The sequence below is a fragment of the Geotrypetes seraphini genome, chromosome 3 (assembly GCF_902459505.1).
Source record: "Geotrypetes seraphini chromosome 3, aGeoSer1.1, whole genome shotgun sequence".
NCBI lineage: Eukaryota > Metazoa > Chordata > Amphibia > Gymnophiona > Dermophiidae > Geotrypetes > Geotrypetes seraphini.
In genome coordinates, this window is record NC_047086.1 from 219,808,719 (window position 1) to 219,834,783 (window position 26,065).

At 43.6% G+C, this 26,065-nt stretch overlaps 2 protein-coding genes across 5 annotated transcripts in view; both read left to right on the top strand.

The window, feature by feature from the left end:
• LOC117357919 (histone-lysine N-methyltransferase 2D-like) overlaps positions 1 to 5,050 on the top strand; it is a 104,551-nt gene extending 99,501 nt beyond the window's left edge. For 2 of the 4 annotated variants that reach the window (XM_033939183.1, XM_033939181.1), the window contains 2 exons: positions 4,457 to 4,571; positions 4,822 to 5,050. In XM_033939183.1, the coding sequence (XP_033795074.1) occupies positions 4,457 to 4,571; positions 4,822 to 4,930 (224 nt within the window). In that variant the 3' untranslated portion in view covers positions 4,931 to 5,050. The remainder of the gene's footprint in view (positions 1 to 4,456; positions 4,572 to 4,821) is intronic. The other 2 variants (XM_033939184.1, XM_033939182.1) reach the window with 1 other exon arrangement.
• LOC117357250 (histone-lysine N-methyltransferase 2D-like) overlaps positions 5,017 to 26,065 on the top strand; it is a 468,534-nt gene continuing 447,485 nt past the window's right edge. The window contains 4 exon segments of the mRNA XM_033937621.1: positions 5,017 to 5,023; positions 5,180 to 5,257; positions 5,260 to 5,288; positions 5,813 to 5,975. Coding sequence (XP_033793512.1) covers positions 5,017 to 5,023; positions 5,180 to 5,257; positions 5,260 to 5,288; positions 5,813 to 5,975 — 277 coding nt within the window.

Here is a 26,065-nt window from a genome sequence, read left to right on the forward strand (position 1 = left end):
ATTCTGAGTTCGGTGTTACAATATGTTGTTCTTGGTTTTTAGTTTACACATTATTTATTCTTTTCTATGACATGTTCTTATCGCAATTTTACTCAAAAGTATAAATAGGTATCCATATTCAAGTTATCACGGTGCTCTGGTTTTGACTCCAGTATTTGTCACTTCCGTCCACCAGGTCTGGCTATCCGTTACCGTCTCATATTTTAAAGACTCACTCGTTATAATTAGCGGTGATCCACATGTCTCTTCGTAATGGACATGTCCGATTTTAGCATTTGGATCTTAGTACTATGGGTTTGGTCTTTTCTGGTTTCCTGTCTATAGTCTGCTTTTCGTCTGGAGTCTTTTGAGTGTTGAATTGCATTTTATGACATTTTTGTGGTTATAATTGTATGACATGTCTAAATCGGTCAAGTTATCCATTCTTTCTATTATTTTTTGTCCCCTCATACAGTGGCAGACCGCCCCGGGTGCCAGCCCTAGGGGGGTACACAGCCAGCTGGATCCAGAGCCTTCCAAGCTGCTCTAAATGGCACCTGCACCTCAGCACGGCTGCCGTACTTATTCTGAAGCAGAGTCGGCAGCCGCACTGAAGTGCAGGAAGGTCCTGCGATGACTGCATTTGCCGCCTCTGCCTCCAGAAGACGTAAGTGACGTCAGAAGGGGAGGACCGGCAGCTGCAGTCATTGCGGAACCTTGCTGTAACTCCCTGTGTCTGCCGGCCCACCCCCTCCAACATCACTTACATCTTCCAGAGGCAGAGGCAACAGAAGCAGTCATCATGGGACCTTGCTGGTTTGGAGGGAGAGAGGAGTATAGAAGGGTGATGGAGGGAGAAAAAGGAGGTCAGGGTGGTATGGAAGGGTGGTGGAGGGAGAGAAAGGGGGCAGATACTGATGGAATTGGTGTGCAGGGAAAGGAGAGAGAGACATAAGGGGGAAGGATACTGGATGGAATTTGGTTGGAGGGAAAGAAAAGGGGCAGATGCTGATGGAAGTGGGGGGAAGGGAGAGAAGAGAGTGAAATGCCAGACCATGGGGGTGTGGGAGAGGGAAGGGAAGAAGAGGAGAGAGATGCCAGACCATTGAAGGAGGGAAAGGAAGAAGATGGATGTCAGAATAATAGGGGTGAAGGGAGAGATGGAAGGGGAATACAAGGAGATAAGATGCCATAAAGAAGGGGCAGAGAGAAGGTAAACAGTGGATGAAAGGAAGAGAGTGTCAAGACTATGAGGAAAGCAGAAACCAGAGAAGACAATGTAGAAAAAAATTATATTTATTTATTTTTTTGCTTTAGGAGAGATGCATTGCTGTTTCTGTGGTGTTGCATTGTATGCAGAGTCCAGCTTCTTGGTGGTTCAATTTAACCTTTGTCTACATTTTTCTATTTTATCCCCTTTTTACAAAACGGTAGAGCGTTTTTTTTAGCACCGGCCATGGTAGTAATTGCTCAGAATTCTATGAGAGTTTGAACTATTACCACCATGGCTAAAAACCACATTACAGTTTTGTAAAAGGGAGAGGGGTTAGTTTGTGATTACATATTCCATACTAGGCGAAGGTGTGTTCGAAAGACATGGTTTTCAGTTAGGATTGACTGTGTAGGATTGATCTGTAATAGTCTGGCTTGTTTAGTTTTACAATGGGTGTATTGGATGTACTGCTCACTGCAATATGTAAGATGCTGCCTTTTCCTAGGTATACTCTTGTGTGATGTGTGGATTGTTACAAAAAATCATGTTTTTCATACAGATGGGGAGGGGGTGTCAAAAATGATGGGCCTCGGGTGTCACATATGCTAGGTACGCCACTGCCTTCATAGTTTATATCTAATCCAGAAGTCTGCTTTTAGGACCTACAGGGTATGTATCCCTCTGATTCATGACAATTTCACTTCTCATGTTATCTTATCCATTCTTTTTATTATACAACTGCCCAGATAAGCATCATTCTTTGACGTGATTGGACCTTGAAAACTAAGGGCATCAGTGTTCTCCCCAGAAATTTTTTCCAGCCTGAAAAGCATTTGCTGCATTTAGTGTGCCGGAGTTAAAAAAGTTTGAGAGACGCTGCTCTATACCATTTGAAAGAGGGCAACTATCTAATTATTCACTTCTAGAATTGGATACATCTTAAATTTAATATATATATTATGGAACAAGTGTCAAACCTTAAAAAAGGCAGTCATATTGAGCATTGGAAAATAACTAATAATAATTAACTAATACAAATAGTACACATTTAGGGCACCTTTTACTAAGCTGCGATAGTGGTTTTACCGCACGCTTAGCTCGCGCAGAATTGCCGCACATGCTAGATGCTAACGCCAACATTGTGCTGGTGGTAGTTCTAGCCGTGTAGCGTGGCAATTCTGCACGCGCTAAAAACGCTATTGCAGCTTAGTAAAAGGAGCCCTTAATTTTCCCCACCACCAAATTTCCCTGTCCCGCCCAACCGGCTACTTTTTCATGCCACCTGGCTGGAAAAAATTTCTGGGGAGAACACTGCATACTCTTCTATCCCCTTTTCCTTCAGGAAATTGTCTAATCCCTTCTTGAATCCCAAAACCGTACTCTGTCCTATTATACCCTCTGGAACCGCATTCCAGGTGTCCATCACCCTCTGGGTAAAGAAGAACTTCCTAGCATTGGTTCTGAATCTGTCCCCTCTTAACTTTTCTGAATGCCCTCTCGTATTTGTAGTTTTCGAAAATTTGAAGAATCTGTCCCCCTCCACTTTCTCTATGCCCTTCATGATCTTGTAAGTCTCTATCATGTCCCCTCTAAGTCTCCGCTTTTCTAGGGAAAAGAGCCCCAGTTTCTCTAATCTTTCCTTATATATTTGTCCAATAGTCTCTGGAGGTTACGGGAAGTGTTGATGATTAAAAGATTTATTCACAATAAATGTTCAAATATCAAAATATATATAAACCATATATTTTTTTATTTTCTTTTATTGTGATTTCATTGTGTACATGTTATTGACTAGTGTGTATTGACTGTAGTGTGTATATCTCTTTTCCTAAAAACTTTATGTAAACCCGTTCTGGGCTCCTCGGGGAGGACGGGCTATAAAAATGAACAAATAAATAAATATTGCTCAAACTGCCAATAGCTATTGGAATTATGATTTATATATTTGGGACATTTATTGTGAATAAACTTTTTAATCACCATTTCCCATGACCTTCAGAGACTATTGTTCCATTGTTTTGGATTTACCAGTTGAGTTGGGACATAGGGCCCTTTCTTCCTTTTTGTGATTACTATGTTTGTTACAAGAGCAGAACAGAACTGTAGGTATTGGGGATTTTCCCCGTTTTCCCTCTTTCCAATTATGTCTCTTATTAAAATACTACTTGATTGCTTTTGTACAAACTGAGGGGGCAGAAGCAGTTCTCTGGGAAGGAGGTGGAGTTGAAAACATGACTGACAGTTTTCTGTGAGCAACTTGCGAATTGAGATACAGAACTCTATCATTTCAAGATCAGTAAACACATCTATAAGAAAGATTACCAAAGTAAGAACCTAATCTTTCTTTCTATACTAAAATATGAACTGAAACCAGATTGTAAAGAATGAATGGAGTATATTATGGCGATCCAAATAGTCGAAAAACTGAGATGTTACCAGTCCATCCATAAGCTTTGTAAAGAAAGGGCTAAGTTAGTTGATCTAAAATTAGATGTTAAATTACTAGACTCCTTTCTGTTTTTTACAGTTGGAGTGTGTCTGTTGTGCAGACTGGATGGACCATTCATGTTTATCTGCTGAGAGTGTGGTGCAGTGGTTAAAGCTATAGGCTCCAGCACCCTAGGGTTGTGGGTTCAAACCCATGCTGCTCCTTGTGACTCTGGGCAAGTCACCTTTCCCCCCACATTGCCTCAGATACATTAGATAGATTGTGAGCCCGCTGGGGACAGACAGGGTAAAATGCTCGAGTACTTGAATAAATTCATGTAATCCGTTCTGAGCTCTTCTGGGAGAACGGTAGAGAAAATTAATAAATTTACTACAAATGAACCTCTCTTCTAACTGAGAGTATTAGGCATATGGTCTCAGTCTCACATCCCCACTCAGAATTTCAAGCTCCCTCCAATCCTTCCGCAAACACCTGAAAACTTGGCTCTTTTCAAAAATCTAACACCTCCCGCTCTTTGGCACCCTGTTCCTCTTTATCTTCTTAGCTCCTTTCCTATAACCCTTCATTGTAGCTCCTTTTCAACCTAACCCTGTAAACCGTGCCGAGCTCTACGCTTGTGGAGTTGGCGCGGTATACAAACCTAAGGTTCAGTTTAGTTTAGTTTAGTCTCTCAAATTTACTGCTAAGCACTTTGTTATTCTTCTGATTCTGTGTGTGATGTTGTACTTAGGAAGGGTTTGCAACATACTGTCGGTCTGTTTTTATATCTGTGGTCCCTTAAAACAAGAAGATGACAGTTCTTCTTTATCACCTAGCAGATGGAAATGTTTCCTCTGGGGAGAGTGACCCTAATGAAGGTGAAAGTGCCATCTTGTGTGGGGGAAATTCAGCACCACCTCAAACACAACAGCAGCCTACAGCACAATCCAGGTAGAGAATCTTGTGGAGAAGCAAAAGAAGATGGTTGAGCTGTATTTTGACTTTTGTTTAATGAAATTTATGCAGTTTATTGCATTCTAATCTGTTCTTAAGTTTTTAAACTGCATTAGAAGATTTTGCTATTGGTAGTATATTAGTATTAAAATGAAGTATGGGATGCTCGCTGTCATTATAGAGTGGTAAAGGTTGGCCTGATCTTGTGCTTTTTTTTTTTTTTTTTTTTTTAATATTGCTGGTATAGCAAAGTGGAGCACAGACGGTGTGCACTCTGTAATTGTGGTGAATGGAGCCCTCCATGGGCAGAGGGTAGCTGCATCGCTACCAGCCTTCAGCAGACTGGATGGAGCTGACATCACGCTTCCTGGACAGGGCTGACTTCTGTTCTCCTGTGTGCCAGGAGACATTATATTGGGATGAGCTGTCTCGGATTGGATTCATGGAGAGTGTGTTGCCGAAAGAACTCTTTGAATCTACAGTGGTGAGTAGGGTGTAGGATGTTTGTGGTAGCATATTGTGCCCTATTTGGTCATCCTTGATTGCCAATTTGAGGTAGAATAAGTGATGTGATTATCTTTCTCTCCCCCCCCCCCTTTCATTAGGGCATTGCTGGGTTCATCACTGGTGTGCATCATGGTCACTTGGTGTTCATCATGAAGATGGAGCAGAGTTGACCGATGTATACAAGCTGTCTTCTCAGGGATCTCACAGGTGATGTGGATCCTGTTCTCCTGTTTTAAAGAACTCCTTCCCAAGTAACACCGACTTCCTAAATCTTCCAGTCTTTAAACACTCTCCCCGCTCTTCATTATTGCCATGGTGTAGGACTAGATTGGTGCACATTTGGAGCATTTGCTAAAATTCAGCTAATTTTTCCCTGTCCTGAATTCTTGGTTGTTACAGGGCGAGGGGCTTATGTTTGTTACATTCACTGTGTTTACAATGCACTACATAAGAACATAAGAAATAGCCTTACTGAGTCAGATGCAATAGTCCATCTAGCCCAGTATTCCGTCTTCACATGTATCTTGCATAAAGTGGTTTGGTTTGTATGCAACAAATTATTTGGTTTGGTTAAAATAAACTTTGCCTGCATCTTGTGCATTTGTCTAGCAGTACCTTTCTTTGTCTTTTGTTCATCGTAATTTTACATGCAGATCTCTTGGATTCTCTTTTTGTCCTTAAAAACCCAAATGGTAGCAGCTACTAAATTCGTTATCTCTGCTTTATGATAGAAATGTGAATACTGTAAACGAATGGGTGCTACCATTCAGTGCCACTCGAAGGGATGTTTGCGATTCTATCACTTCCCATGTGCAGCTGCAAGTGGTTCTTTTCAGTCCATGAAGACCTTAAATCTGTTGTGCACAAATCATGTGGAGGAGGCAACTGAGATGGGTAAGTTTCTAGTGCTTGATACAAATAGTCTTCTTAGGTTTCTATACGTGCCTATAGTGGGAGAGGGAGAAGGAAAGAAAGGGAAAATATTAGTGTGTGCTTCAAAATTGTTTAGTAGAGGTGTATACTTCAGTGGAGTCTTGGCAACACATAAAATCACTTGAATTTGTGACCCTTAACATAACAGCAATCTTAAGTTGGAAAGCATTCTCTCTCTTCCTTGGTAGCTGCATATATATTTAAGCCTTATTGGGGCGTTTAATTCTTGGAGAACCTGTATACTTGTAGCATTTGCTTCTATGTATGTTTCTAATAAGATTATTTCTAGTGCAATAAGGCACAACGTTGCTTGAACCTTGAGGTTGTGTATCTCTGATTAGCGAGATCTGGTATGTAGAGAGCCTCATTTACAATTTTTGCTCCACCTCGCCTCTCTCTGGGCTTATCCTGATAACTCGCTCAAGTTTTACTCAATTCTACTACGCGAGATGGGTAGAAGCCTGTCTGTTCTGTTCATGTTTATTTTTCCTTTTAATTTCATTTTTTAAAATCCTGTCATGAGGCTTTTTGGTGCTGCAGAGGATCACAGTTACGAGACATCTCTGTTTGCAAGAGAACACACTCTGAGGGCAGTAGTCTTTAGCCAAGGGGCACCTGCTTGGCCAACCTGTATTAACAATCCAGGAACTTGGGGACCGTTCCCTTGGGAGTGAGCTTGCTCCAGTTTTTGTTCGCAGAGAGCTTGAGTGCAGGCTGAGTGTCCCTGTGGTGGTTTTTCACCATCATTGGGTATTGACTGTGCCCCCTCTCACACATTCAGATGGGGGTTTGAGGTCTCAGTCTGGCTGGTAGGACTGAGAAGCAGTCTGAAGAAGCAAGATATCCAGGTTTCCAGGCTTGTCTGAGGCAGAAGTTCTGTGGCAGCAATTTCAGCCTAAGCAGCTCCCAGCACCTCCATGGCACAGTGAATACTGACTTTAACAGTCTGTGAGAGAAATTGGGAGGGAGGTCTCTAAAAGTAGCTTTTAGAGGTTTCTTGGGCTAGGGTCTTCTACCTCTAAAATCATATCCCCTGAATTTGACTCCTTATTTAACTCCCTCAGACCATTTTTGGCGCTAACATTTTGGGATTTCTCAATTTTAGAATAAAAGCCTCTATTTGCCTCAAAACATTTTGCTTTGGCTCAAAATCGGTTTCGATTGGGCTTCTACAATCTAGAATACTTCAGGATTCCTTTCCAGATGTGTGCTGGATGGCTGGCCAATGACCATTTGCATCCCATGTGCGTGTGTGTGTGTGTTGGGGGGGGGGGCAGTGTGGGAGCCAAATGGCTTAGCCTTCTCGAGTCCCTCTGGTGGTATGGGGTTCCAGATTGGACTTGAGTTCCAGGTCAGAAATCCTGATTGGAGCTGAGGAATGGTGTAAGTGTCCCCCCGACGGAAGTGCAGCCCCTCATCTGCTGAGAAACCTCAGAGTGGCACACAACCTTCAGCAAGGGCCCTCTGGGTGTCCTGGTCCGGCTTTTTGCTCTAGATTAGAATTTATAAGTGTGATGAAAGATGTACACTTAAATTACAGTGGTCGCAGTGACCCCTCAGGGGTTTCAGCAGTGGTAGCACCAGGGGTTCTTCCCTCTAAGAGCACAGTTTCTCCACAGCAGAGCCATGCACAAAATATGGGGGTACAGTCAGAAGAGGACTGGGATGAAGTGGAGTATGTATCTATGCCTTTACTTTCCCAGTCTGGGTTCTCAGTACTAGAAGATTTTGTCTTGCGCCTGGGAGGGCCAGGCTCCAACCAGATGGTAGCCCTGGATTTCGGAGATGACCCAACTGTGCACAGACTGTTTAAGTCCACAGTGCTTTGGAAATTATTACTGAGTCTCTCCAAGAATTAAAGATAAAGCCTCCACATATCTCTACTGCCCAGTGCTCACTTAAGTAGCACTAAGACTCGGACCATATGCTTTCCATCCCATCTGGACATTACTAAGATGCTGACAGGCAATTACTAAGATGCTGACAGACAATTGGGAGGTCCTGGAGGGGCCCCTTTGGGTGGCTAAGGCTATGGCAAAACTTTACTTGATGGACGCTGAATTTTATCTGATGTTTATTCCGCAAAAGTTAATTCCCCTAGCAACAGCAAGCAGATGAATTCCAGAGACCAATGGGATAGCTCACATTCTACCAGCAGGCGGAGGAGATAGAGAAACTGATTAACAGGTGGTCCTATTGGCTGGCACTCCTCCTGTTTATCTAGTATTCTCTATCTTCACTATGGCTTCAAACTACACTAAGGGAAGGTCATTTCCCACCGGAACTAGGAGAAATCATAATTACTCCTATCCTAAAGATCCCAAAGGTCCTATAGGACAATCCTACAAACTACAGACCAATCGCCTCAATCCCACTATATATCAAACTAACAGAAGGCCTAGTCGCACAATATCTCTCCAATTTCCTTGAAGACCATCACATACTGCATCCATCCAATCTGGATTCAGATCTAACCATAGCACAGAAACTCTACTGATATCACTATTAGACACAGCCCGACAACACCTTAGCAAAGGGAAACAAACTACTTCTCATTCAACTTGATCTCTCTGCTGCATTTGACCTAGTTGACCACCCACACTACTCCAGACATTAGACGCAATAGGAATCTCTGGTAATGTTCACAACGGGTTTCCAAGGCTTCCTTAAAACTCGAACATACAGAGTCAAGTCAAAAGAGCATCTATCCGACCCATGGTCAAACCCATGTGGAGTACCACAAGGATCACCATTATCTCCTATATTATTCAACCTCTTCATAGCATCCCTCGGCAATACCCTAGACGCCCTAAACACAATATCATTCAGCTATGCGGATGATATAACAATCCTCATCCCCTTCAACATACAAGACCCCTTAATCCACAAAACCACCTGAAAATAATAATGGAAACGGTAGAAAAATGGATGTCAAGTCATGTGAACTCGGAAAAAACTAAATTCCTACTATTAGAGAAGGAAAAAAAACCTTCATGCACAGAACTGGAATTAAACACAATCAAGTACCCAATGCAAAGCACACTCAAGATCCTAGGAATTCAACTAGACAGAAATTGCACAATGCAGACCCAAATCCACAAAATCATCCAAAGAGCATTTTTTCACAATGCGTAACCTAAGAAAAATAAGAAAATTCTTCATCAAAGATCAATACAAGATAGTAGTACAATCCCTAGTACTAAGCATAGTAGATTACTGCAACAGCCTATACCTATCATGCCCAAACTACATGATAAAACAATTACAGACTGTTCAGAACACGGCCCTCAGACTCATCTACTCCCTCAGCAAATTTGACCACATCACCAATGCTTACCTTGACTCACACTGGCTACCAATAAAAGCAAGATCCCAGTTCAAATTCTACTGTCTACTATACAAAGTAACACACGGAACAGCACCCAGCTACCTAAACAAAAGACTACACCGTAATCTCTCACACAGATTAAGGAGAACTCAAAACCTATTCGCTTACCCTCCTCTCAAAGGTACACGACGCAAGAAACTATACGACAGCCTTTTAGCTACACAGGCAGCAAAAATTGACACTACCATTTCCAATCTACTGATCAATTCAATAGACATAAAAGAATTCGAAAAGAAATCAAGACTCATCTCTTCAAAAAATACTTTCCATCATCTTAACCTCAACATAGCACTAGAAAATATACACACGAACACCACCACCATAACTATACCTAAACATTGTACAACTCACTTCAACAACCTACTATTTATCTACTATGTGCTCTAAATTTCTCCTGGAAACTTCCAGACTAACAATTGTAACTTGATACATTCCTGATTCTATGTACTGTAATATTCCTGAAATTGTACAGTCTCCTAATTTGTAATCCGCTTAGAACCGCAAGGCACAAGCGGAATAGAAATCTGTAATGTAATGTAATGTATCTCCCAGCAGGAAAAAGTCGCTATTCAACTAGCTCCTGAATTCTGGCTGTGGCTGGAACTTTATTTTCTCCTGTTGAGGTTTCTCTTCAGTGAGACTGCCATTCTGTTTCTCCTGTTGAGATTTCTCTTCAGTGAGCTGGCAGTGCTATTTCTCCTGTTGAGATTTTCTCTTCAGTGAGACAGGGGTGTCCGGCTGATCGGTGCCGGCTTTAGAGGTTACACTTGGGCCCCCCCTTGTCCCTGCCTCACCCCTCCCTCCAGTGATAGAGGGTCTGACTGGGTCTCAATATTTTTCTTCTTTCCCTTCTCTGTAAAAAAAAAAAAAAAAAAGAGACCACAGTTGTTACATTTTGCCATGCTTTTGCTGCAAACTGGCTTCATCCGGCCCTAGCAGCAAGCTGTGAGTATGTCTGGCTTTTACGGTTGTTTGAACTTCAGGTTCTGTTTGGGAGTCTTAGTACTGTGGGTTCGGTCATCGTACATTTAAGGTATGGATATTTTATTGAGGCTAAGTTTTATGACTAGAAATCCGTGGAGGGTAGCCGGGACTTCCCGCCCTTTGCATGCACGCGCTTGATTTCCTTGTTGGTTACAGCGCGGCAGTAGCGATGCGATTTCATGCTCGTACTTGTTCTCATTGTTGGGTTTCAGTGCAGCAGTAGTCCTGTTTATTCTGAGGCTCTCTTTCATCGGTGTTTGTCACGGCCATGTGCAGCTGATTGTGCAGGTGCCGGTTTATAGCAGCATGAGATGGGACATGTTTTTTCCGGCGCTGTGGGCCGTTCTTCTGGTTATTCCCTGAGTCTGATTTTATTTTCTATGCAAGCCGCGGCAGGGTAAATTTTGCGGGGCTTGAATCCAACTATGTTTCTAGGAGCGTTGATGCAGCGGCCACGTGTCAGTGAGGAATCCGGCGTGCGCTTGGGTCTCCGGCGATGGCAGGAGAGCTGCAGCATTCCGATAGTTTGTTTTCCAGCTGACTTTGGTCAGGGTATGCCGGGGCTTTTCTCCTTTCCAGTTCAGACAAGTTGTATGTGTTTCATTAACTTTGGGACAAGCTTGGGCAGATTTATATGTCTATGTCTGTGTTCCAGCTGTACTCCCTTGCAGGAAGCTGCTTGTTTAATCGGACTCTGAGGTTAGCACTCAAGGGGTTTACCAGAGAGACTCTGACCTGTGCTAGGTCACCCAGTCTCGGTTTGTCTCCGGACTGGGGCGACATATGGCAACTCACGGCACGGTGAGATCAGCAGTAAGATAGTGCCCTGTATTACACACAGGTATCTCATTGTCTCTCTTGGGGTCCCTGCAGATTGAGCCTTTGTCTGTTGGTGACTGTCCTTATTTGGGCCTCTGTGCTGAGCTGCATGTGTCTAGTAGTGGCACAGGATATATATGCCTAAAGGTAGTGCAAACAGTTTCCAAGTTCGGACTGTCTCTATGGGCATAATGACACTGCGCATATTCCTGCGGCCAGGACTCTTCTTTCTCTATTTCTGAGGGGGCCTGGACTTCAGATTTCCATGCTTATCACGCTGGTTTCCTCCTGTCACCATTTTCTCATGGCACATGCTAGACGGGCCCCCCGACCAGACAGGAAGGGCTTTATAGCTCCTTTTAACAAGGAGCCAGTTACCTATTCTATCAAACCCGCGGAGGATAACGCGCTTTGTGGCTGTTAGCCTCATCCCTGAAGCTCTCATTAGCGATGTGAGCTTTGTCTGATACCTGTAAGGATGCTGTTGTTTTCCACAGGGCGGTAGATGCAGCATCTTGATTGAGTCTAGTACGTATTTACTTTAAAGGACATAGATATTTTGCTCATGTTGCATGGGGTTAGTACTGTTTTCATGGTTCCAGTATATTCCTCTTTACATTGTGAAACTTGATTTTTCCTAGGAGAATCTTCTTGCAGATCCTGCAGTCTCATCCTGCCATTCCCTGACCTTCTGCGCTTCATCTTTGCATCCTCCTCAGGTTTCCAGTTCGTTCTTGGAGTCTCTATGTTTTGTGTTTTCCTTTTCAGTGTTACTAGTCCTCAGGACAGTTCTTGTAGTTCTTCGGGAACTAAGGGATGTTGTTGCACTTACTTCATGGTGCCCGAGATGGGGGCATTGGAGCAGGCTGGATCCCATATCTGCTGAATTAGTTTCTCTGGGTTACACATTTCTGCAGACAACCTGGGAGGATATTTACATTTTCTCTATGGACTCCGAATCGGCACTTGGTTTGCCTGCCTCTCTTGGAGCAGCACTTTCGGTTTTGGCACATGCCATTTCGCCTACCCAAGGCTTCACGAATGTTTTAGGTGATGTGGGGCAGTGGTACCGTTTTGGTGCTACCAGGCGATTCATCTAATTTCTTCTTGACTGCCTGCTTGATTCGGACGACTTCCAGTCGGGCCATTTGACTGACACGAAAAGGGTGGTATTTTTTCCTCAGTTCTTTACACGTGCATCTTCGAATTTGCACAGCGCTCTTTTCTCCTGTACTATTATAGGTATATTGGGGTAATGTTTTTATTCATATAGGAGAGACATGTGTTTCTTTCCGGGAGACTTGGGCGTGGAGTCTCGGTCTCAGATTGGTATTCTTCTTCGCTTACCATGACCAAGAGTATGGGATTCTGTACAGTTTCTGGGATCCAATTGCTGACTCCACTGGGAACTTCGAGCTTGCTTTCCCCCTTCTTACGCTACAGCAGTCGCTTTTGTTCCGGTGGTTCCCGGTAGCTCAGGGCTCCAATTATTTGATATGTTCCTCCTGCAGCGCTCTGTATGATTTGGTGGCTCAGCACGATTTCTCTTTCAAGGCATGCCTCGGTCTTTGCTGAACTAGCTCATGACCACCGACCATCCCGGGCTGTCGGGTTGGGGGGCTCGGTGGCTTCCATCCTCAGCTCCAGGAGTCTGGTCTTCAGAGGCGACTCAGTACTTGTTCATTCTTCTACTCTTGAGCAGGGTCAGGTTACCTTTCTGGAGCTTCAGATCATTCTTCCGGATTGCCGCTAAGGTTCCTTTTGGTCAGTATTAGGATGGGAGTATTTCTCTATAGCTTGGGCAGTAGGTGTTGTACTCAGTTGGCAGGTGAAGTTGGTCTGCTTCAATGGGTGGACTCTCATCTTCGTCTTCTGTTGGCAGATCCTTTTCTGGATCAGGATAAAAGTTTGGATAGACTTTCTCTCCGTGGAATCTGAGCATGGCCCATTTCTTGTATGTTACTGTGTACAGCGCTGTGTACGCTCTGGAAAGTGTGCATGTTAGTAATAGTGTAATCTTCTGCATCCTGGATATTGAGATTTGTGGCTCAGGCGTTCTAGCTCCTTTTATGGACATGAGATCTCCTTGACCTAGACCTCATGGCCTCGTCTCTCAATTCTAAGCTTCCTAGCTTCTTCGGCGGGCCCAGGGAGTGGGAGTTAGAGGGGGTAGCTGCATGGCTCCTTTCTCACCTCTGCCTTCTCTTTTTCGGTGTTTTCCGCTGGCTGGTGATGGCTTGGATTTGCCATCGCGAGCTCACTTTCTGGGCACAGTATTTGTAGAATCTCTGGATTGGCGGCGCCATCCTTACTATGCGGATTTGATGAGTCTTTTGACTGCCGGACTAAGGAGTTTCCTGGTATCTCCGGCTTTGCTCGCCTAGGGTCCGATCAACATGGATATTTGTACTACTTTAGTATGACGACCTAGTTTTTTGAAAAATCTTGGCTGATGTGTAAGGGTTATGCGAAGCAGGTTGTTTCTTCTCTTCTCCAGGTGCTACGGACGTCTTCTCCTGTGGCTTCTGCTTCCTTTTGGAGGTCTTTCCTTTCTTGGGTGCTTCTTAACGTTTGAACCACTCCAGAGTTCCTTTTTGGCACAAGTGTATTGCCCAGGGCTTAGCGTTCAGCTTCTAGTGCCATTCTTGGCTTGTTACATGGGCTAGGTATATTGCTCTTCGCTTACTTCTCAGCTTCATGTAGTTCAGTTCCTAAACAGAGTGCGGTATATTCATGCGCCTCTTAGAAAGCCCGGTTTGAAGTACAATCTTCACGTACTTCTTCTCAGTTTACCGAAGGCTTCATTTCAGCCTTGTCTTTTGGGACTCTAAAGGGCTGTGCCGTTGAACATGGGGTTTCTTGTGGCCATGGCTTCAGCTCTGCAGTTTTCTATGTTGCAGGCCTTGTTCAACGGGGATTCCTATTTCTGATTTCCGAAATATGGGGTATCAGTTCGGATGGTACCACTATTTCTTTCTAGGGGGGTGTCATCCTTTCTTTTATGTCATGCTCGCTTTTCCTTCCTTCTTCCTGGGAGGAGAAATTGGGAGCAGTGCTTTTATTCACTGCATTTTTTGATACGTACGTAGCGTTCTCTGCGAGCTCGGTTTCTAACGACTTTTAGTTGTTTATATCTCCTTTTTGTATTCTTCAAGGGCCGCCTCAAACGTATGGCGGCATCCGGAGCCTCCATCGCTCAATGGGTCCAGGAGGACATTCTTTATGCTTGCTTGCTGGCAGGGAAGCGGGTGGCGAAAGAACTTCATGACCATTCCGCCGGAGCGATGGCTACTTCTTGGGCTCGGCCCCAGAGGTTTTTTTCCTTGGAGGAGATTTGTCTCGCGTCTAATTGGTCTTCCGGGAGTGCTTTCTCTCCGCATTTCTGCTTGGATGTAGGGGGTGCATGCGGTAGGGGCGTTTTGTGCTTCGGTTGTTGCGGAGGCGGCGTTTGCTTCCCACCCAGATTGAGGATTGCTTTGCTACATCCCATTGGTCTCTGGATTCATCTGCTGCTGTTGCTAGGGAAGGAAAAATTATGTTCTTACCTGTTAATTTTCTTTCCCTTAGACGCAGCAGATGAATCCAGAGCCCCACCCTTTCTGGATATTGTCTCTCGGTTTTTTTCTTTTGCAACTTTCGCAGTTTGTTATTATGGCAGGTTGTTTTCCTGTATTATTGCATTTTGAGATTTGTTATGGGAAAGAAGTTTTTTACATGCTATGCCTATTGATGGTTACGGATGCTTGGGCAAGGAGCTATACTAGATAAACAGGAGGAGTGCCAGCCAATAGGACCACCTGTTAATCAGTTTCTCTATCTCCGCCTGCTGGTAGATGTGAGCCTATCCCATTGGTCTCTGGATTCATCTGCTGCGTCTAAGGGAAAGAAAATTAACAAGTAAGAACATAATTTTTTTCCTTCCCTGGTTGCCGCAGGTTACCAAGTGTACCCCTATCTCCTGTGAATGGGAAGTGGTGTACAGGACCGCAGGCTGGATTTTGTCCGTGAGAGGCAATTGGAGGCTGCGGCATTGGGGTTGAAGGCAGCAGCGTCATCACACTTGCTTGGGTTTTGAGGTTATGTTGTGCTCTGGCAAAGGATGCCAATGTGGCTCCCCAGTCTTTTATGTTGAGAATGGATTATTTGGCAGATGTTTTGTATGATCTTTTCAGGGTCCTGAGCAAAGTTTCTGCGTATGCTGCAAGTATTTCCATCTGTAAAATGCTTTGGATCAAGACAGTAGGTGGGGAGATTCAGCCTCTAAAGTTACACAGAGACATTTGCTTTTTAAGAACATAAGAAATGGCTTCGCCGGATCAGACTCTAGGTCCATCCAGTCCGGCGACCCGCACCCGCGGAGGCCAAGCTAGGTGTTCCCTGCTGAGAAACCTTGTTTACTCGTATCCCCCAATGTGATTTGCAAGAAGGTGTGCATCCAACTTGCTCTTGAATCCCAGAATGCTGGTCTCCTTCACGACCTCCTCAGGGAGAGCGTTCCAAGCGTCCACCACTCGTTGTGCGAAACAGAACTTCCTAATATTTATCCTGGGCCTGGTGCCCCTTAGTTTCAGTCCATGACCTCTTGTCCGAGTCACATTTGACAATGTGAATAACGATGTTTCTTGCTCTATTTTGTCAAATAGGGTCAACTGCTCTTTGGAAAAGGGCTTGACAACTTTTTTTTTTTTTTATCTTTATTCATTTTCAATCGTAAAACAATGCATACAAGAATTCATACAAGTTATTTGAAAAAACAGAGAGAGAGTCAGGCTTGGCAGATACTCCAATCCAATCCTTGGTCTTATATACTGATTCATCCTGATGATGGGGCTCGAATTGGTTTACAAAAGATTAAATAATAGGACAAGGAAAGCAAGATATAAAGTACAGGTATCATCATTTATAATCCTTATTTATGTTGAAGAGTCAGTTAAAAATTTCTAAAATAGATGAGTTTTTAAAGTTTTCCGAAAAGTTAATAAAGAAGGAAGAAGTCTAACTTCAGCAGGAAGATCAGAAACATAGAAACATAGAAAATGACGGCAGAAAAGGGCCACGGCCCATCGAGTCTGCTCACTCTAATGACCCACCCCCCTAACTTCTTCCCCTAAGAGATCCCACATGCCTATCACATTTTTTCTTAAAATCTGGCACGCTGCTGGCCTCAATTACCTGCAGTGGAAGATCAGTCCAATGATCAACCACCCTTTCGGTGAAGAAATACTTCCTGGTGTCGCCATGAAATTTCCAGCCCCTGATTTTCAGTGGATGCCCTCTTGTGGCCGTGGGTCCTTTAAGAAAAAAGATATCATCTTCCACCTCGATAAGGCCTGTGATATATTTGAACGTCTCAATCATGTCTCCCCTCTCTTTACGTTCCTCGAGTGAGTATAGCTGCAATTTACTCAGCCTTTCCTCATACGGGAGATCCTTGAGTCCTGAGACCATCCTGGTGGCCATTCGCTGAACCGATTCAGCTCTCAGCACATTCTTTTGGTAATGTGGCCTCCAGAATTGTACACAATATTCCAGATGAGGTCTCACCATGGATCTGTACAACGGCATTATGACTTCGGGCTTCCGGCTGACGAAACTTCTACGGATACAACCCATCATTTGTCTAGCCTTTGATGAAGCTTTCTCCACTTGATTGGCAGTTTTCATGTCTTCACTAATGATCACTCCTAAGTCTTGTTCTGCTGCAGTCCTAGCTAAGGTCTCACCATTTAGGGTGTAAGTTCTGCACGGATTTCTGCTGTCAAGGTGCATGACCTTACACTTTTTGGCATTGAAGCTTAGTTGCCAAGCCGAGGACCAAAATTTTGCAAAAGTGAAAACAAAATAATAATAATAGTTTATATACCGCAGGACTGTGAAGTTCTATGCGGTTTACAATGATTAAAAGATGGTACAGAATGAGTGAACTTAACAGAGTTAAAAGCTAGTGATTAACAGCTCTAGGGATCAGTTATTGTGGAGAAAGAGTTGTGTGGGTCAGCTGCCTAGATACTTCAGGAACAGATATGTTTTTAGGCATTTCCTAAATTCCCCATAAGTAGTAGGCTTAAGCAATTGTTCTAGATCGTAGTGCTGCCTGATGTGAGAAAAGGTGTTGATTTATTTTGAGTTTACATCCTCTAACTGGAGGGGAAACAAAGTTCAAATGTGAGCTTCTCTTATGTCTGTTGGCTGAGAAAGAGAAAAGGTCAATGTTAGGGGCTAGACTGAATAGTACCTTAAAGCAAAAAAAACCAAACTTAAACTTTACACGTGCCTCCATCGGCAAAAGATCAACAGATCTTGCCTAAAGCTTTAATTCTCTTAATAGAAGGGAAGGCTAGTTTATATTTATGAATTCCCCTGGAGTAGAGGCTGTTGAGAATTAAATGAAAGAGCAGTAAATGGGGAAAAAAAATCCCATATAGAATTTTAAATGTTATGCTGGCACATTTGAGTTGGACTCTCCATTAAACCGGAAACCAGTGCAAGGCTTTCAACAAAGAGTAACGTGATCATATTTACTCTTACCAAATATCAGTGTTTTGAATAAGTTGCAGCCTTTTCATGTTACACTTACTTAAGCTGATATAAAGAGAATTTAAATAATCCAAATGAGCTAATATAATTGCCTGAACCAAAACAACAAAATGTTGATGAAACAAATGACAAACCCTTCTCCCCATCCGAAGACTGAAAAAACATGTTTTCATTATATTATTGATTTGATTTGATAAAAAAAGAATGGAATCCAGAACTCCCCCCCCCCCCAATTTTTATTTTTTTATTTATCAAAGTTTTCATACAATTCTTAAAGAACAGTAGTTCGATTGATATTTGGTCTGAAGAAGAACGACATTAGTCCATATTATCGATTATTGCATTGGCTAGCGTTGGAAGCAAGAATATTATTTAAGTTTTCTTGTATTTGTTTTAAACTGATTTCAGGAGAGTCTCCAATTTATTTGTCACCTCACTTTAAATTTTATAGACCATCAAGGATTACAAGAAGCTCCAGCTTATTTACCTATCCTAAGCCAATTGGTGTCAGATATAAGACCTTTTTTTGAAAGGACCTTAGCGTTTCAGGCAGGCAAACTACAATGTTGGCTCGATGAATGTTTTCATCAAGCCATGTCTTACTGTTCCTTTCAAAAATTAGTAAATTCTGCTTTGTTTGACAAATTTATCACATAATTAGGTCTTTTTAACATTGTAATTACTTTACTAACTTTTACTCCTGATTTTATATGTATGTATTTCATGGTGTAAACTGCCTAGAACTCTTGGGTAATAGCGGTATAAAAGAATATATTATATTATTATTATTATATAAAGGATAAAGATATACATCAAAATAAAAGGAAAAAATATCATAAATATCTAACACAAATCTTTCTAGCCCACATTAATTTGGGGGAACCACCTTAATAAGTTCAAGTACAATTAAAGAAAATAAGATATTAATCTTGAGAAAAGATACAGGTATAATTAAAAAATAAATAAATCCAACATAAGAAAATAGAAATATTCCCCCAAGTTACATCATTCTAGTGCTTCACTTCTTATTCTCGGACTCCTTTTAAAGATCAGTTGATAACTATTTTACTTTATCTTTCTCTTGTTCCCGAAAATTTAAAAATTGCTGAAGCTGTGTGGAATCCCAAAAAATAAATTCCTTCTCTTGTAGTTTAATTAAACATTTACAAGAGAATTTTAGAAAAAACTAGTGGCTAGGGCTAAAACCCTAGGTTTTAACTGAAGAAATTCCTTCCTTCGCATTTGGATAGCTCTAGCCACATCAGGGAATATCAATACAGTATCACCACAGATTTTTGTTTTTATTTTTAAAATATAATTTCATAAGTAGTTTTTTTATATAATTCACTTAAACAAGTCATCAAAAGAGTAGCCCTAGTTTTAATAACATCTTGGGAATCTTCAAGAAAATGAGTTAAATCAAATTCAGTAGAAACTAAAAGATCTGTTCCCTGATCTGATGTTACTTTTTTTTTTTTTCTGTGGTATATAGTAACAATTTTGTATAGAAAAAGATTCTGAGCTTTTTCAAATATTTTCGTAATAAAATCTCTGGCGATATTAAGTGAGTCATGGGAAAATTAACAAATCGGAGATTTTTTTGATCGTGACTTAATTTCCAGTTTAGAATGAATTACACAGGCATCCTTAACTGCAGAAGTCGAAACTTGCTGCAGCGTGGATGTATGTGTTTCAACCAACATTAATCTTCTATCTACCAAATCTAAGTTGGAATCCACACTTTCAAGCTTCTTTACAACTTCGACTGAAAAATCTGAAGATTGTTTAACAACTGATTTTAATAGCCCTTCCGCACTCTTATTTAATGATCACAAATCTTTTCATTTGGATCCTCTGAGGTATACCAATTATCATCACTTGAATCCAATAAAGTTAATGCTTTAGGTAATGACATATGTTGTAATTTGGATACAGTTATTGACTTTCGGGGTTCCTCAGAAGTTTCACTGGGGCTACTTTAGTCCCCCCAACATCGGATAATTGTGGAAGAGGTGGGGGTCCTTTCAAGGGGACTTAACGATGCCCTCGAAATGGAAGCATACTCTTGGTTAACTTGTGAGGTAGTCACTGGTATTAGATGACGGTCCATAGGGACGGCTGCGGCAGGGGTGGAGCTTTTGGGTTTAGCTTTTCTTTTACCCATTAATATATTCACACACACACACACACAAAATTTTTTTTAGATCTTACCCAAAGATGGTATACCCTCTCAACACCTCCTGACTCGTGGCTTCCAAGGGGTAAGGCATGCACCCTTAGGGCATTCCCCTTTGGCCACTCCTTGCAGCTGCAGCAGTTTTCACATTGGAGGGGGCGGACCCAATGATGTCACTAGCTGCCTCCCCCAATGCCTGACCAAATTGGGAACAGTACCACAGGCAGGAGAAAAGTTCAGGCAAACAAACAGAAAGTTGCTCTAGCTGTTGCAGTGCAGGTAAAAGTCTCTTCTCTCTCCAAGCAGCCTCGGTAACTCTCAGTTCTTTCTCAGCTGCAGCAGTTTTTCACATGGAGAGGGTGGACCCCGATGATGTCACTGGCCGCTTACCTAATGCCTGCCCAAATCGGGAACAGTCCCACAGGCAGGAGAAAAAGTTCAGGCAAACAAACAGAATGTTGCTCTAGCTGTTGCAGTGCAGGTAAAATCCTCTCTCTCCAAGCACCCTCCGGTAGCTCCCCAGCCCCCCCCCCCCAATTTTTGATGAAAATTCAATCAAGCATCACCAGAATTTAACAACAGTGAAGAAGGCAATTGATCTAGTTTAGGACCAAACCATAGGAGTTTTGTCGTAGTGGTATTTATATATTTATTGTGCCCAAAAGAGAATCAGAAGACTGGAGGCTGATACTGGATATGAAGTCTGTCAGTGCTGCCCTCAAGATACCACGCGTCCTCATGGAAATGCTGAGGTTGATCATTGCCTTTGTGGCGCTGGGGGAATTTCTTGCCTCGCTGGATTTTACATAGGTCTAGCTACATGTCCCCATTTTTCCTGGTTATAGGAAGTTCTTGAGGTTCCACATTCTGGAGCAGCAGTTCAGTTCTCAGCACTTCCATTTGGGCTGGCCATGGCACTGCACACTTTCACCAAAATAATGGTTGTAGTAAGAGCACACCTATGCAAGGAGGGGATATAAGTACATCCATAATTGGATGATTGGCTGATACAAGCTCTGTCTGAATTTGAAGGAAGGACAGCAGTGCAGTGCATAGTTCGGTTTTTGCAGAGTCTTGGATGGGTCATAAACTTCCAAAAAAATCCACTTGGAGCCTATTCAATTCCTGGAGTATCTGGGCGTCTGTTTCAACAAGAAAGGAAAATGTTTTTTTTTCCGGAAGACTGCAGAGTGAAGCACTGACAGCTTGGCATTACATGCAGGTGCAGGGGTCAATGGTGGCAACTATAGACATGTTCCTCTGGGCGAAAGCACATTTATGTCCTCTCCAGCACTCGCTCTTATCCTTCTGGTCCCCACAAATGGATGTGTTGTAAATGCCCCAGCCTTAGACCAATAGAAGCATGTTGCAGTATGAACTGGTGGCTGGAACCACAATATTTATCCTGGGGAGTGCCGCTCTGCATCTCCACTTGGGCGATTCTGACAACGGAAGCCAGCCTTTATGCCTGGGGAGCTCATTGTAGTGGTCGCCTGGTGCAGGTGAAAGGTCACTTTGGTCAGCCACAAAACTTAAAGACTTGAAGAAAGCGACAGGTATATTTTATTCAGCATATACGGATCCCTGAGCCCCCAAGCTGGCAACTTCAGAAGTCCCGAAACCGGGAAGTTACAGAGATATTTATACACTTTTCTGGCTATACAACTGAATTCTAGAAAGAACTTCTCAGGTGTTACTTTTCTTAACAATCATTGGTCTTAAGCTCACACTAGTAGGTCACTAGCAGGTCACTTATCTAAGCCCTGCAGTCTTTCTGTTACATGTCTAGGAGGGCGGAATACAATATTGTGTATGATGAGATAATCATAAGAAGCTAAAACACCCAGTGCAGGCAGGCTAGAACATGAGATAAGTTAGATCTGCAACTAAACATAATTCAGCATTTTATTAAAGAGAAAACTTAATTTAAAACTCAGGAAAACCAGTCCCAGACTCCTTCACAGGGACGTTGGTCCATCTCACAGAGGAAGTTATCCATCAACTGGTTGGAGCTGAGAGCCATCTGTCTGGCGCTGCAGGTGCTCAGAAGCTCACTGTAGGATAAGGATGTAAAAGTTTTCTCGAACAATGCAGTGGCAGTAGCTTATGTCAGTGTTCACGTAGACAGCAAGAGTGTTCCTATACGGTTGAGGCCCAAATGCTGATTCTGTGGGTGGAGATCCACCTGTTGGCACGCTCAGCGGCACATGTAGTGGGAGTGGACAGACTCTGGAGAATGAACTCTATCTCAGGAAGCATTCAATAGTATTGTGAGTTGGTAGGGGTACCCGAAGTTCAATCTGATAGCATTGGTGACCAATAAGAAAGCGGCATTGTTTTCAGCTGAAGATACAAGCTAGGAAGCACTGGTCTGGACGTCCTGGTGCAACAGTGGCTGCAGATAGGGCTCCTTTATATGTTTTCTCTGTGGCCCATGATAGGCAGAGTCCTTCGAAGAAGGGGGTTGTTATGCTGCTGTACCGGGCCATGGTGCGCCCTCACCTAGAGTACTGCGTCCAGCACTGGTCGCCATACATGAAGAAAGACACGGTACTACTCGAAAGGGTCCAGAGAAGAGCGACTAAAATGGTTAAGGGGCTGGAGGGGTTGCCGTACAGCGAAAGATTAGAGAAACTCGGCCTCTTCTCCCTTGAACAGAGGAGATTGAAAGGGGACATGATCGAAACATTCAAGGTACTGAAGGGAATAGACTTAGTAGATAAAGACAGGTTATTCATCCTCTCCAAGGTAGGGAGAACGAGAGGGAACTCTCTAAAATTGAAAGGGGATAGATTCCATATGAACGTAAAGAAGTTCTTCTTCACCTAGAGAGTGGTAGAAAACGAACGCTTTTCCGGAGTCTGTCATAGGAGAAACCCACCCTCCAGGGATTCAAGACAAAGTTAGACAAGTTCCTGCTGAACTGGAACGCACGCAGGTAGGCCTAGTCTCAGGGTGCTGGTCTTTGACCGGAGGGCCGCTGCGTGAGCGGACTGCTGGGCACAATGGACCACTTTTCATCCAGCAGCAGCAATTCTTATGTTCTTATAAGAATGTCACATCTGGGGCTGGTTGTTCTTGTTGCACCGGACAGCCTGAGGCGTCTGGTGTGTGTGTGGTGCAGTGGTTAGAGCTACAGCCTTAACATCCTGAGGTTGTGAGCTCAAATCCCTCATTGCTCCTTGTGTCCCTGGGCAAGTCACTTAATCACCCCATTGCTCCAGGTAAACTAGATAGAGTTTGAGCCTGCCAGGACAGATAGGGAGTCAAAACCAAAAAGTTCCCCCAACCCAAAAGAACAAAATGGAGGACAGAGACAAGCAAACCAACCAGACCGACCTACTGCTAATAAATGATTGTAAGTGGGATACCCTCAGTCTCACAGCCTGCATATAGGAACAAGTCCTTAAAGCACCAGCTGTCACAATCAAAACCCACAAGGGTATTTACTTGTGAAACATCCCTGGGTTACCCAACTAAATTTAACTAATGCACAAAAGTGCTAAGTGAAAAAATGTGAGAAATAAACCAAAGAAATCAATAAAATACAGTGGAATGGTTCGCATGTCTCTATCCCCCATTCGGGGGTAAATGGCGTCCAAAATCAACCGGGCTGGCTCAAGAATAAACAGGAGCGAAAAAAGAGTACTTAGCTTCTCAGTAAGTCGAAAATGTAGAATAACCAGCTTAAAGTTGACCTATCCAACGGGGCTCCGTTTCAAAGGGAAAAACCCTCCTTCCTCAGGAATCAGCTGTGAAGTTGTGCTATGCTCTCAATACCAGCCAAAGGATGAAAAGTCCGGAATGAAGATGGCGCTATCCAAAGGAGAACGTCTCTAAGCATTTAACTGCAAGGCTTCTGACATAACGACGTCAGTAAGACGTAAAATGATGCCGGGAAAGATTGAAAACCCGAAAAAACTACAACATACCAGAACGATGATTATCCCAGGACAAGCAGGCAGCATATTCTTGACATGTGGGTGACGTCATCCATGGAGCCCCGTCGCGGACAGCTTTTCAAGCAAACTTGATTGAAGATCTCAAGTTTGCTAGTGCTAGTGCTGCACCACGCATGCGTGTGCCTTCCCGCTCAGCTAGAGGGCGCGTCTCCTCAATGTGGTCTTCAGTTCTTAGTTTTCCGCGGAGCCAGAAAGCCCTGTCTCTCTTCTCTGCGATCCTGTGCCTTTCTTGCACCGTGGCTTCTTTTCTTGTTTTCGAGTCAGAAGTCACTGTGCTCTGCACTTTATTGTTTTCTTTTTTAATACCAAAAAAAACTCCAACTTTTTTTGTTTTTGGTTCTCCGTGACTGGGATGTCCTGGTCTTTTTGTGGCCGCTCGGCCTCGCCTGCACCACGGCCCCCTCGTTTTGCCTTATGTCCTGGCCTCTCACTGGGTTTAAGAAGTGCACGCAGTGCGGTCGGGTTATCTCGTGTGTATCCTTTGCCTCAGTGTCGATCACCCCTTGGACTTCTGTCCTCGTTGTGCCACCCTTCAGCCTCAGGCTCTTCATCAGCGTTGACCTCTTCACCATGGAAGCTGGTAACACCTCGACCCCGGTCTCGGTCTCGACGTCGACCTTGAAGACCTCGGTCCCGGGCAAATCTCTGCCTTGAAGTCCTCGGGGACCCCGGCTTCGAAGACCTCGGGGACCCCGGCTTCGAAGACGGCTTCGGGTAAGTCTCCTCTTCCTCTTTCAGGTTCAGCTCAGCTACCGAAGAAGCCTTCCTCGGAGTCTCTGGCCACCCAGGCAGCGAGCGTAGTCCTGCCGGCCTCGAAGAGACCTACTCCCAAGCATGCCTCCACTTTAAGGGAATACTCTACATCGAGGTCGCCCTCGTTGGAGTGCAGTGGAGCACTGGTTCGTCCGAATCCTATGGTCTCCGTGCAGATGTTCGAGGATATGCTTAAGGCTATTTTAACCTCGCAGATCTCCTCGGCTTTGGTCCAACTTGCCCCTGCCTCGACCTCGCTCATTGCGGACCAGCCTGAGCATTGCGCCAGGGACTCTTGAGGCAAGTTGCATCAGTCTCGATGCTTGTCCTCGAGTGATTCCTCGCCGGTTCCATCGAGGCGGACTTCTCCCTCCGCCCGGCCTCGTGCGAAGCACTGGTCGAGATGTGCAGATATTCTCGCAACCCTCCCACCTCCCCGGGTTGGCTTCTTTGCTAGCTATCTGAACTGAAGACCACGTTGAGGAGATGCGCCCTCTAGCTGAGCGGGTGCAGCACTAGCAAATTTGAGATCTTCAATCAAGTTTGCTTGAAAAGCTGTCTGCGACAGGGCTCCATCGATGACATCACCCACACGTCGAGATTATCTGCCTGCTGTCCCTGGATAACACCTGTTACGGTAAGGAACTGTGCTTGTTGGGAATGTCATTCAAATGGTACAGTGCCATTCGATAAACTCATTTAATCCTGATAGTTGTACAGATTGGAATTCAAAAATCCAATATTGTTCCCTGCGTTGTAAATAGGAGATTTTATCTCCTTCATAGTTCTCAGGAACCTATTCTATAATGCCCCAACGTAGATCTACAAAAGAATGATGGTGTTGAACACAATGGGGAACCATAGGAGAGCTTAAAGATTGAGTATTGATCCTACTCCTATGTTCTATAAGACGAGTTCTTATGGTCCTTTGTGTCCGCCCCTCATATGCAAGGTGGCACAGACAGATTATGATGTATATAACCCATGATAGTTGCATGAAATGGTGGATTTCAAAGCATAGATTTTTGAGTCTGTGGATGAATCCATTCGCTCCCCTGAATGATATTTTTGCAAATGCCACATCTGGTACTACATTTTTTCTGATGTTCATTGTTAGTAAAACTCCTGATCTCTGATGAAAATCTAGAGCGAACTACATGGTTCGCCACATTCTTGGTCCGAGAATAGGCAATGCAAGGTTGGTCCTGGAATATAGAATGAAGTTGAAGGACATGCCAGTGACAGATAGGGAAACATGATAAAGTACCTGGACATAAGTGGTATATAAATAAAATAAACAAACAAACAAGATCTGGCTGTCTAAAGAGGAATCAGAGTCTCAGACTACCCTATCAGCCAGGGTTAGTCTCACAGGGCCTAGTCACCCTGGAGGATCCGGAGAACTTTGGTCTTTCGGCATGACTCTTGAGTG